The 12,678-nt window shown below is 42.0% G+C and overlaps 2 protein-coding genes across 4 annotated transcripts; one reads left to right on the top strand and one right to left on the bottom strand.

Moving 5' to 3' along the window:
• Nucleotides 1-1,033: 1,033 nt before the first annotated feature.
• On the bottom strand, nt 1,034-7,626 carry Fdxacb1 (ferredoxin-fold anticodon binding domain containing 1). 2 transcript variants are annotated; one of them, XM_004666425.2, is made up of 5 exons: nt 7,411-7,626; nt 7,008-7,164; nt 4,504-4,707; nt 4,125-4,283; nt 1,034-2,981 (listed from the first exon to the last, which is right to left on the bottom strand). In XM_004666425.2, the coding sequence occupies exons 1-5, from the start codon at nt 7,580-7,582 to the stop codon at nt 1,805-1,807; spliced, it is 1,869 nt and encodes a 622-aa protein (XP_004666482.2). In that variant the 5' UTR covers nt 7,583-7,626; the 3' UTR covers nt 1,034-1,804. The 2 variants fall into 2 exon arrangements, with proteins under 2 accessions (XP_004666482.2, XP_045002502.1); XM_045146567.1 differs by lacking the exon at nt 7,411-7,626 and adding an exon at nt 7,251-7,353.
• Nucleotides 7,627-7,662: 36 nt separating this feature from the next.
• Nucleotides 7,663-12,272, top strand: C3H11orf1 (chromosome 3 C11orf1 homolog). Of its 2 annotated transcripts, XM_045146568.1 has the most exons (4): nt 7,663-9,184; nt 10,124-10,354; nt 10,839-10,905; nt 11,458-12,268. In XM_045146568.1, the coding sequence occupies exons 1-4, from the start codon at nt 9,077-9,079 to the stop codon at nt 11,631-11,633; spliced, it is 582 nt and encodes a 193-aa protein (XP_045002503.1). In that variant the 5' UTR covers nt 7,663-9,076; the 3' UTR covers nt 11,634-12,268. The 2 variants fall into 2 exon arrangements, with proteins under 2 accessions (XP_045002503.1, XP_045002504.1); XM_045146569.1 differs by lacking the exon at nt 10,839-10,905 and having other exon boundaries at nt 11,458-12,272.
• Nucleotides 12,273-12,678: the final 406 nt, after the last annotated feature.

Here is a 12,678-nt window from a genome sequence, read left to right as displayed (position 1 = left end):
CATGCAGTGGCTAGAGACTCTGTTTCAAAGAAGATGGAACACAGACAGCTCCTCTGACCTCAGCACATGTGCAGAATATGTGCACCCCTATTTACACGTATATGCATAAACATACACATATTTTAAGGCTTAATTTTACAGACATTTTTACAAACATACATTGATATCCTGTCACTCAGTCATCATTAATCTAATCTTGACACTCTGTCCTCTCCCCCAATTATAATGCTCTGCCCCAACCCTGTGGGACTCTAACATTAACTAAAACAAATTTATAAAGGGAGTGCTGAAGTTGATAGGGTCCCAGAAGGTTAGAATTAAATACTAAAATTTCCCAAGTATTAAAACCAGATATTTATCATTTTGCTCAATTCCCACATTGTCATTAGTTACCAAATTCAAACATCCAGCTTGGATATAGCTCATATATCCATTCCCTTTTGAGGAAGACTGGGGAAGGGGAACTCAAGTAGTCAAGGAAGTATGGCTGTGGAGTCTGTCACAGATGCAAATGATAACCTTAAATCTGATACTCTGCTGAGGTCAGAGAAGCTGTCTGTGTTCCACTATCTTTGAGACAGAGTCTCTAGCCAGTACATGAATCTGGCCCATGAGTGAGTGGCTTGATGTGGGTAATGGGTAATTGAACCTAGATCAGCATGTTTTGTAAGTTTTTAATTTTTTTGTTTATCTTGAGAGTGACAGAGAGAAGGAAGCAGAGACAGAGAGAGAGAGAGGCGGAGAGAGAATGGGTGTGCAGATGTGCACGCCCCCTTGTGCATCTGGCTACAGTAGATCCTGGGGAATGGAGCCTCGACCGGGGTCTTTAGGCTTCACAGGCAAGTGCTTAACAGCTAAGCCATCTCTCCAGCACGTTTTGTAAGTTTTTTTTTTTTTTTTTTTTTTTTTTTTTTTTTTTTTTTTGAGAGCGACAGACACAGAGAGAAAGACAGATAGAGGGAGAGAGAGAGAATGGGCGCGCCAGGGCTTCCAGCCTCTGCAAACGAACTCCAGACGCATGTGCCCCCTTGTGCATCTGGCTAACGTGGGACCTGGGGAACCGAGCCTCGATCTGGGGTCCTTAGGCTTCACAAGCAAGCGCTTAACCGCTAAGCCATCTCTCCAGCCCACGTTTTGCAAGTTTTGACCTCAATAAAAGTCATGTTAAAATCCAACAGTGTGGTGACAGTGGCACCAATTATAAGCACTTGCAATATACCAAGCTAATAAGTGTTGGTCTAACTCCAAAAAACACTCTCCTAGATGGCTTAGTGGTTAAGGCCCTTGCCTGTGAAGCCTGGGGACCTAGATTCAATTCCCCAGTACCCATGTAACCAGATGCAGAAGGTGACATATGTATCTAGAGTTTTCAATGGCTAGATGCCCTGGAGCCATTCTCTCTCTCTCACTCACTCACTCAAATAAAAATAAATAATAAATGGAAAAAGAAAACACTCTCATAAATGTGGTGAGATGATAGAGGAACTGACAATGTGGAAATACAAATATATTTGATAAGATATCCATGATCCACTGCCTCTTCAACAACAGAACCTCTAAAGTATAAGACATTGTTTGGTTTGCTGTTTCAGTCACTATTCAGGACCAAAACACTGTACAGCTTCAAGGGTCACCAACCACATCAGTCTAAATGACAGTCATACAGGTAACTTCAGGGCCAACCAACAACAGTAACAAAGAAAAAGTACTTACAAAACACACAGTGTTCAGAAAGGAATACTGGTTACAATTTGTTCTTTTCCATCCACATACAATGAGGGTCATATATAGGAATGAATTTAACCTAACGAAGTATCACATGTAGTTGTTGTTGAATCTCTTTTCTAAACTGAGACTGCATTAATGCCACCTGCTGCTGTGGAAGTGCCTTGTCACAGGTCTGGTAGGTCAACCTATAGCAAAGACTGACTTGTTCAGTTTTTGGATGCTGAAAACGATCAAGGAGTTGTATGGAAATAACAGTGTCCTGGGATACTGCTCGGGCTACAGTGTGAAACTCTAGCTCATCAAATCCTTTCTTTTCATCTAACCAAAAACTAATATCATGCACATAGCATGGAGGATACAATGAATAGCTTTTAAAGGGTTCTATTTTTCCAGGGACAAAGTTTTTCAGAAAACGGTTATCAAAAGTCCACAATATTCTCCAATCAGAAATATCCCAGACAAGCATAGCTAATAAGTCCAAGTTTATAGACACAAACACAAAACACTGATCTTTACATGTAACACTTGTAACAAATGTGATGACAGAGCCAATAATCAGATTCTTGGTACAACCTGGGCCAAAACTATGAGACTTTGCATGAATTCTATAATCTTTTCCATTTGGTTGAATAACAAATTCCACTGAACTGCTCCTCTTGGATTCCTCCAGCAATGTCTGGCTCAAGCTATCCAGAATGCCCTTGAGGTGATCCAGCAGGGGTGAAAGGCAGCTAGCATCCAGATTTTTATTAAACCCCAGGATAAATAAAGTCTCATGAAATGCTGGCATTGAGAAAGGCAAAATGTGGCACTTTTGAAAGACGGGTCCACTGAGGATATGCAGAGAACCTGGGAGGAAGTCTGGTGCCTGGATGACAGCTTGAACATGAACTAGGAGAGAAGATCTAAGGCAGACCTTGGCGGGTCCACAGATCCCTTTATGAGCTGCTTCATTACCATCTCTTCTAGGATGCTGGGGAAGGCTTAATTCTGAAAATGACACTAGGAAGTCCTTCATTTCTAGTGCTGTTTCACTAGTCAGGTATTCAGAATCGGGGTTCTCTTCATGGAGAATAACCCAAAAGGGAGAGGGAATGTCACAGATTCCAGAAGGGAGAACACTGGTGCCTCCTGGTGGAAACAAAGGAAAGGAACACTCTAGCCTTTTCAGAGGAAAAGCAGTGCCCATTTCAGCAATGAGTTTCTCATTCACGATTTTGACAGGATGACAGGAAGATGCTTCTAGGAAACCCCTGTTGAGACACACAAAATAACTTCTCTCACTTAAAATATTTTAAATACTTTATTTTTATTTACTTATATGGGAATAATGGGTGCACCAGAGCCTCCTGCCACTGCAAACGAGTGCCTGATGCATATGCTACCATATGCATCTGGCTTACATGGGTTCTGGGGAGTTGAACTTAGATCCTTGGGCTTCATAAGCAAACAACCACAAAACTATCTCTTCAGCCTTAAAATATTTTTAAATATCTATTTTTATTCATTGATTTGAAAGAGAAAAAGAGAATGAGAAAGACAGAATGGGCATGCCAGGGCCTCTAGCCGCTGAAAATGAACTTCAGACACATGTGCCACCTTGTGCATCTGGGCTTATGTAGGTCCTGGAGAACTGAACCTGGGTCCTTGGTTTTGCAGGCAAGTGTCTTAACCACTAAGCCATCTTTCCAAAACTTTTTTTTCCCTCTGGTTTTTCAAGGTAGGGTCTCATTCTAACCCAGCCTGACCTGGCACTTACTCTGTAGTCCCAGGCTGGCATTGATCACACAGAAATCTTCCTACCTCTGCCTCCCAAGTGCTTGGATTAAAGGAATTCACCACCACACCTGGCTTAAAAATAATGTTCATGGATCTAGCCACAAATGGGGCTGGGTGTGGTGGCACACACTTAATCCCAGCACTTGGGAGGCAAAGGTAAGAGGATCGCTAAGAGTTCAAGGCCACCCTGAGACTACATAGTGAATTTCAGGTCAGCCTAGGCTACAGTGAGCGCCTACCTCAAAAAACCAAACAGACAGACAGACAGACACACACACACACACACACACACACACACACACTTTATAGAAAACAATTTTCCCTAGTTGAATCTGTAAAGAAGCAAATCATTTACTATTAGGAGAACAATCATATGCAATTTTTGGTTTTAGTATTTTAGTTTTGTTTTTTGCCAGTGCTAGGGATCAAATCCAAGATCTTGCTAGGATACCTCCAGCCCAGGAGAACTAGCATATATTCCAGAACTATAGAAGGCTCTACCCCTATACTATGTGACACTCGCAAGTATTAACAGCACCAACACTAATAATTTATGTGCCACCAGAACAACCATGGTACTAGAGATGAAAGTGATTGCCAGAAAAAGAACAGGTTACCTGTTTAACTTTCCTGCAAGTGCCTCTGGTTCTGCAAAGGAAAACCATTGGCTTCCCAGGTTGATTCTGAATTTTCTGGGTTGAAAACCTTCCAAAGGTAAGCTCTTAGTGAAGACATGGTTCAAAGCACCTTCTACATGAAATGATTTATCCTGACTCCTGACCAAAAAAAAAAAAAGAAGAAGAAGAAAGAAAGAAAGAAAGAAAAATAAATACAATGTTAATGTTAATAAAAGTACAAAGGTTCTCATTATTAAATACAAGTCTTTCTAGAAAGTGAATCAGAAAATTAGAAGGGGGAAAGCCTCCCTATAATATTTTACTATTAGTGAGAGATATGAAAAGGGAGAGGGATTGGCTCTGTGGTATTATTACTCACCTATATCCAGTGCACTTGTACCCTGGCATAGCCTCACAGTCAAAGAGATGCACATCACTTAAAATGAGCCCCCCCTGGGCGGCCATGGCAACCACTTGCCAACTGTTCTGCCATTCTCTCTGGGGATTATCAGCAGGAGTCCCACCTTGTCCTCTGCACAATGCCACATGGACTTCTCCTTCCTTTGCAAGGACATCTGAACAGCTTATAGAGTAAAAAACATCAGGGATTTATTAGAAACAAGTAGAAGTTACCTTGAGAAGCAGCAATATACACATAGCTTAGCTGTGAAATAATTGAAATCTATGCCTATTTGCAAAGGCCTATTAAACTTCAAATATAAACTATATCGGTCATCTGCTTTGTACCTGTTGTTTTCCTAAAAGGCAGAGAAAGATCAATGTCTACAAAGTTTCTATTTATCATTCACTCTGTGTTGTTTCTCCTGTATTTATAATTTTTTTAAAATATTTTATTTCAGAGAGATAAAGGGGCAAAGAGAGAAAGAGAATGGACACACCAGGGTCTCTAGCCACTGCAAACAAACTCCAGACATATGTGGCACCTTATGCATCTGGCTTATGTGGGTACGGGGGAATCAAACCTGTGTCCTTAGGCTTCACACCCAAATACCTTAACTGCTAAGCCATCTCTCCAGCTTAATTTTTTTTAATATTTTTATGAGAATGAGTGAGCAAGAGAAAAAGAGAATTGACACACTAGGGCCTTCAGCCAGTACCATCGAACTCCAGAAACTTGTGCCATTTTGTGCGCAGGTGTGACCTTGATCGCTTGTGTTACCTTGTGCATCTGGCTTACATGGGATCTGGAGAGTCGAACATGGGTCCTTAGACTTGGCAGGTAAGAGTCTTAACCACTAAGCAATCTTTTCAGCCCCATTTAGAATTTTTAACACTGTCTATCAAAATTCTACAGTTCAGGACTGGACTGTAGCTTGGCAGTATAGTGCTGGTCTACCATACGTGGAGACCTGGGCTTGATCACTAGCAACAAAATATAAAAACAAGCAAGCAAATAAAAGTTGATACCTCAACTACCTAGCTTAAAATACTGCCTTTGTGAAAGGTTTCTTGACACCTTTGACCCAATAGAGACCTCCAAGACTTTCACATAGTTTGGTATTGTAAGACCCCCAAAACGAGGACCCCACGCTCTGTCCAGATATGGCGACACCCCAAATCACTCACGAGAAGCGGTCTTGATGCAAACTGCAAGAGGATTTTATTCCAAGCGCGCTGGGGCCCACAGTCGTACACCACACAGGGGTAGAGGACTGCAGAGCCCCGAATGCAGGAACGGGACAGTTTTTATAGGGTTTCTAACAAAGCCTGTGCATTAGACCAATCATTTTTTTAATATCAGGAGCCCACGGGGTGCGAGCCAGTCAGTTTGTGCCACTCCATAGTTTCTAAGCCAATTAGTTTAATTGGTTCAAGCCCCTCGTGGACCAATCAGTCTCTTATGACCTTGGTGGTCAGCATTTGCACAGGTCCTTGGGTGGGAGTAGCAGAGTGTAGTATCAGTCTCCTATGACCTTGGTGGTCTAAGGCAGGCTGCTACAGCTTATGGTGCAGGCTACTAAGGCTTACAGTGTGGGCTATTAAGGCTTATGGTTCAGGCTATTTACAGAAACCAAATAAGTACTTTACTTTATTACTCATTTCCCATCCTTGAGGGCTATCTCATGCCATTTTTACCTAGTTTTATATTAGGAGCAGGCTCTGATATAATGAGGAGAGGGATTCTTTACTTGCTTTCAACAGAGAGTAAAGCCTGGAGTTTGAGGTATGCAGGGGCCCGCTTAAGCTCCCTTTGGAGCGTGATAGTATTTCTGGGCTTCTGAATTCTTGGGCCTTTCAGTATACAAGTGTAAAACACCATTTTAAATTCACAGTAATTAATGAAGCAGTTACTATTAGCATCCTCAGTTTATAGGTGAGGGGACAGAAACAGGCAAGGAGTAAAGTAACCCTAATGTCAAAACTATTAAACGGTAGGTCTAGGCAGTTCTGTTCCTCCGTTCACGCTTTTAGCCGTAAGATTGTTTCTAAAAATATTTGTGCTGGGCTAGAGAGATGGCTTAGCGATTAAGGTGCTTGCTTGTATGCTAAGCCTAAGGACTCAGGTTTGATTCCCCAGTCCACAAGTAAACCGGAGATTGTTTGCAGAGGCTACAGCCGCTGGCACATCCATTCTCCCTTTCTTTCTTTCTGCTTCTTTTTCTCTCTCAAATAATCAAAATTTAAAAATGGCTGTGCTGGTTTACTCCCCAAATCACACTATTTATACTTTTCTTTAGCATGTAGGGTTATACGCCTTCCTTTCCAACTAGACTGTGGGTTCCTTTGGGCTTATGCTCTATCCAAACAAAACCAAGTAACTTACACACGTCTACCTTATTTCTCCAACTAAAATGTTTGGGTGCAGCAACTAGGTTAGGTACACCTTAAACATTCTACTTGAGAGGGCTCTCCTGTCCTCACCTCTGGAAAAACTTGGCAAGCAGTTCCCTGTTCTTAGCTACTCCAGCCTTGCGTCCACAGTGTGGAAAGTTAAAATAAATTCGATCAAACTGCCGGTCGTGTGGTCCAAAGGCATGAGCCAGTTGGGTGCAGTCCACACCGAAACGTACCACGGCACCTGGGCAAAGAAAGTATGAAGGCGCGAAATACGGACAGGAGGATGTCTTAAGATCTGGAAACAGAGAAGACAAGACAGTCCCCAACCTGAACCGTGCAGACCAGCCCAGGACTGGACACAAGCACGCTGTCGCTGAGCATCCCCAGAGGAGCACCCCCAGAGGAGTCCACCAGCATCCCCCATCCCTTCCACTGCAGGGCGCGTGGGCAGGTGGGCGGGGCCTCCCGGAAGTTCCCGCCCCGTTACCTCGTGTGCGCAGGCGCAGTAGGTTCTCCTGGGCCACGGGATCCCGGGCTAAGTCAGTTGGGTGCTGGAGGCACGTGGCGGTTAGACTAGTGCTGGGATCCAGGGTGTCGCTCAGAGCGGCGGCAAAAGAGAAATTCCCTTCCCCAACCAACAGGAGGCGCCGAGGGGCCATGGCCTTAGCGGGCTCTGCACTGGCGCTCTCCGCGTCGCGCGGTGCGTCACTTCCTGCGTCTGTGCCCCCCCCCCACTTCTCCACTCGGCCGTGGCTGATGACGTGCCCGCAGCGCCTGGTCGCCTTGGCAAACCCTGGCTTGTAAACACTCCCCGGGAGGGCCACCTGCGTGTAAGAACCGGCGTACCCCTCGCCTTGTCGTCCCTCAGAACGATCAGAATGCCTGTTAGTCCAAGAACCGTCCTCAGCGAGTGGGCCCCGCTGGCGTGAGGTGACAGGCAGGCACGGGCGCGGAGGAGGACCCCGGGGCAAGGGCTGGCTGGCCCTGCAGGGTCCCGGCGCGTAAGGTTTTGTACCTGCCACCATCTCGTCCGGAACGGCCGATTCCTGCTCTCTCCAGCTGCTTCTGTTGCCTGTTTTCTACTTAAGAAATTCTGAATACCGGTTATTTGCCAAACACAGAACTGTGGGCAAGTAACAGATAAATAAATGAATGAACATCAAGCGACTGCCCGCAGTCAACTGGACGGTTCACAGAACAAAAATAATAATAATAAATAATAATAACAACTCTGATTAAATCTGGGGTTTGTGCTGTTATTGAAACGATCCAGATCAGTGGATGAAGTGCACAGAAAGGGAACCCGACAAAATTTGGGGGCAAAGTGTAACGATTCGCTGAAGTAAACCCAAGGTGAAAGCTAAAGAGAAGAGGGGAAATTCAATTGACTTAGGTCAAAAGGATTGAAGAGGCAGAAGGAACAATGTATGTAAAGCGTGAAGAAACAATGGTTGCATTTGGCTGCAAAAACCGTTGAAGAGCCAATAACAAGAAAGACTGAAGAGGCCTCTGAGGGCCAGGTCGTATGGAGTGTTTTATGCTACTTTATCTGAACCTTTTTCTGACAACATAGAAAGCCAGTAAAAGATTTTAAATTGTAAGGTGGCACAGTCAGTCTGTTTTCCAAAACTATTTTACCATGGAAAAACGATTAGAGAGGAACAAAGTTGATGAAAAGGAAATCAGATAGGAGGTTACGGCAGTAACAGAAACAAAAGCTGACATTGCAGGTTGGAACTTGGCGGTGAAGGTGAAGTGTAGTGAACTAATTAAAAATTCGGCAAGACTTAGTGATTGAACAAATGCTGAAAGAAAAGTCAGAGCCAAAGATAAGCCCAAGTTTCTATCTAAGACAACTGAGAAGATGGTGATAACTTTCATTCCAGACCTAGAGACATCACCTCAGGCTCCAGCCTAAGCATTAGGCCTGTTAAGTTTAATAGTTGTCATCAATGCTGTTTGGTGACTTCAGCACACACAGGCATATACCTTCACAAAGGAATATGGTGTGAGAGCAGTTACTCTCCGTGATTGGTATAGTACTGGTTTTGTCTCTTGCTTGAAAAGGCAGTTGAGTTGTAACTCCCTAACTGTGGCCATGTGGCTATGGTGATCTACATTTCTTCTTTGGAGAACTGGGAAGACCAAGTTTTATGACATTTTTCATGAACATGGAACTGCCGCCTAAGGATTTCTCACAATCTATGAAATTTTCAAACAACTCATTCTACTCACCATCAAGTTACCCATCTTCATTAAAGGTATCACCTTGTTCCTAAGACCAAAGACCAGACTTATGTAGGGACCAAAAAACAAAGCTAGAATTTAGATTTGAGCCAGGTAGGGTGGTGTACGCCTTTAATCCCAGTGCTTGGGAGGCAGAGGTAAAAGAATCACAGTGAGTTCAAAGCCACCCTGAGACTAAATAGTGAATTCTAGGTCAGCCTGAGCTAGAGTGAGACCCTACCTTGGGGGGAAAAAAGAATTTAGATTTGAAGCCAGACCAAATGAAATTCAGACATTGGTCATCTGGTACATGGAAAGGACCATCGACTGGGAGGGAAGGAGAGGGATGAGGTGCAATAAAGAACCAAATACAGATCCTGTCCTCAAGGGACATACAGTTCCATAGATGAGACATGACATGTACTCCAAGGTCTCTACTAATGCATGGCAGAAAGATAATAGCTAAAAGTTGTGTGTGAGGTGAGAACAATTTCATTCACTTATTATGATTTATCTTTAGTATGCTGTTTATTCAACCCTCACATCTTATTGTCTGTACAAAAACCTTTAGACCCTCAACTACTATGACTCAAGAGTAGCTAAATATTTAGCTAGTTTATCATATGGTATTAGGGATGCTGAAAGTTTTTCTGTCTTCAAGGGGTGGGAGATAGTGGTGTGTGTGTATATATATATGTATATGTATGTATGTGTGTGTATATATGAATATGTATATATATATATGTGTATATGTATGTATCATTACACAGTACTGCTGATTGAGAAGATAGGTCAGTGGGTACATACACATGAAAAAGAAGAAACAACATAAATTAAATTTGAAGAAAAGCTTAGAGTGCCAGTAAGGTGTGATTTTTATCAATACATTGCCACATGGAGCAGAGATAGAAAGGAATTCCTTTTCCTCTTCTCTGATTTGTTCAATAAGCTTTTATATTCTTGCCTTTTTTCAGAGACAAAACCTTGTGAGTTTCCTCAGAAACCCACACTATGGCAGCCTCATTTATGCAGATGGTCATGGAGAAGTGTGGACAGATTGGAATGATATGTCCAAGTTTTCTCAGTATGGGTGGAGATGTACCACTAATGAGAATTCATATTCTAACTGTACCCTGATGGGCAACTGGAACCAGGAAAGATTCGACCTAAGGAATATTGTACAGCCTAAACCCTTGCCTTCTCAAGTAACCTGACTTTCTTTGCTTTTGTTTCCTTTTGTTTTAAGCAATGTCAGTGGCATATGAAAGGTTTATGTTTGGTAAAGTGACTGGGGGGGGGAGGCTTTAGTCTTCAGTTGCACAACTCATCCTACGGTATTATTAACTTTAATATTATCTATAAGCTATAAAGATGATTGGGAGATCTTTTTTTGTTTTACTTAGTTTGGACTTCACCTACTAATCTACATAAAGATAGAATGTCTTCTGATTCAGAATAACTTCTTCTCTAGGCTGGTCATCTATCTGAGTAGATATAATTAACTTTAATATCTCCTAAACAAACATCCAATGGTTATGAAAATATCCATTGTTATATCCATATGTTGTTAGTCTATATCCCACATGCCAATCTGAAATCTGACAGAGTTCATTAGAATTTATGTCATCATTTGTTTCCTGATAGTAACTATAGATGCCTAGATTATTAATATATTAATTTTATTTCCAGTTTGGACACTACTTTGAAACAACATATAATGCAAGCTACAACAGCAAAATTCCACTCTCAACCCATAGTAGGTGGATTAGTCTCATTAATATTTTTGTTTTCTTTTGATGTAGGGTCTTACTGTAGCCTGGACTGGCCCACTATATAGACACAGGCTAGCCTCAAACTCACAGACATGCTTCTACCTCTGCCTCCTGAGTGCTGGGATAAAAGGCATGCACCACTCTGCCAAGCCAGTTATTAATTTTTATTAAAAATTATTTGTTTGTAAGCAGAGAGAGAGAATTGGCATGCCAGGGCCTCTTGCTGCTACAAATGAACTTTAGATGCACATGCCACTGTGGGTACTAGGGAATTGAACCCAGAATGGCAGTCTTTGTAAGCAAGTGCCTTTAGCCATTAAGCCATCTTCCCAGCCTGTAGTCTTGTTAATTCTTCTATTCCTGGAATATCACTCAGTTCCTGGAAGATATGAGAAACTCAAATAAAAATAAACTGAATGGGAGAATAAATATTTTTTTCTCTTCTCAGTTTTGACAGAGCTAAGAAATGGGAATGAGATCAGTTACTAAAACTCTTGATTGTTGACTATGTTCCCATTTGTCTTTCCTTCCCTCAGGATTTAAGCGAGAACCTCATTGGTACCCAGGACATCAACCTGAACTGGATCCTCCTCGATACAAATGCACAGAAAGGTCAACTTACATGAATAGCTATTCAAAGCCTCAGGTCAGAACTCACTCCCTGTGTGCACAGTATCCTAACACTGACCAATTTCAGGGTCCAGAATTCTAAGAAGCTTCAATTTTCTGTAGTAGAATGTTTGAGAGGAACACATTCTAAGCAAGAACTCAAGCTCAGCCTACTGTGACATGGTCTCTCTCTAAGTAAATAAACCACAAGACATGAAAAATATCTATTTCTTTGGGGTTTTGTCTAGCCAAGACTTAAATATTAAAGTTAATTATATCTACTCTTAGTTCTAACTAGAGGTGTTGCAGAAGGCATTAAAGCAGGTTTTTTCCTCAAATCTCACTGGTAGTTGTGGCACACACTTGTAATCATCAAGCATAAGAGGATAAGGAAGGAAGATCTTGAGTTTCAGATAAACCTGGACAACGCTTTTAGAACCTGGAGTACTGGACCATGTCTGTATTCCCAGAACCTATGGGACTATGGCAAGAGGATCACAACATTGAGCCCAGCCTAGACTTCCTAGTGAAAATTTGTTTCAAAAAAGAAAATAAAAACATTCTGGAGAAAGAAGGTTGCCAGGACTTCTGTAGTTAGCAAAAACACATCTTTGTTCTGAGAAATTAGACAGTTGAAATCACTGTTTAAAGTGATTTTCTTGAAGAAGGATATAACCCCCACAGAAAAAAAAATATATTTTTAGAAAACAATTTTTGTTTGCTTTTTATATTCTGCAATAATGGATGTCATTAAAAAAATAAAGATGTATAAGTAAAAAATAAAATAAAATAAATAAAAACAAACAGGCCTGGTGGCACATAGTTTTAATCCCAGCACTTGATAGTCGGAGGTAGGAGGATCACCATAAGTTCAAGGCCACCCTGAGACTAGATAGTACACTCCAGGTCAGCCTGGGCTAGAGCAAGACCCTACCTTGAAAACCAAACCAAAAAAAAAAAAAAAAAAAGGAGACCACTGGGCATGGTGGAACATACCTTTTATCTCAGCACTTGGTGGGTACAAGTAGGAGGATTGCTGTGAGTTTGAATGGATATCTTTCTCCTCCCCTCGCCTCTCCTATCTTCTCCTCTACTCTCTTTCTTTCTCTCATCACATTTGAACTTAGTGCTTTGTTTTTAATTTTGCA

Source organism: Jaculus jaculus, chromosome 3 (genome assembly GCF_020740685.1).
Source record: "Jaculus jaculus isolate mJacJac1 chromosome 3, mJacJac1.mat.Y.cur, whole genome shotgun sequence".
NCBI lineage: Eukaryota > Metazoa > Chordata > Mammalia > Rodentia > Dipodidae > Jaculus > Jaculus jaculus.
Note: the sequence above shows the minus strand (reverse complement) of the source record. Positions and strands in the feature narration are given on the sequence as shown.

Excerpts from the sequence above, each read along its gene's own strand:
- C3H11orf1 (XM_045146568.1), top strand. The coding sequence starts at position 9,077 with ATGACATTTTTCATGAACATGGAACTGCCGCCTAAGGATTTCTCACAA. Across the intron at positions 10,355-10,838 it reads CTAAACCCTTGCCTTCTCAA|TTTGGACACTACTTTGAAAC; the intron begins GTAACCTGACTT and ends TTTTATTTCCAG. Across the intron at positions 10,906-11,457 it reads AATTCCACTCTCAACCCATA|GATTTAAGCGAGAACCTCAT; the intron begins GTAGGTGGATTA and ends TCCTTCCCTCAG.
- Fdxacb1 (XM_004666425.2), bottom strand. The coding sequence starts at position 7,582 with ATGGCCCCTCGGCGCCTCCTGTTGGTTGGGGAAGGGAATTTCTCTTTT. Across the intron at positions 4,708-7,007 it reads CTTGCCAAGTTTTTCCAGAG|CTGTTCAGATGTCCTTGCAA; the intron begins GTGAGGACAGGA and ends TTACTCTATAAG. Across the intron at positions 2,982-4,124 it reads CTTGCAGGAAAGTTAAACAG|GGGTTTCCTAGAAGCATCTT; the intron begins GTAACCTGTTCT and ends GTGTCTCAACAG.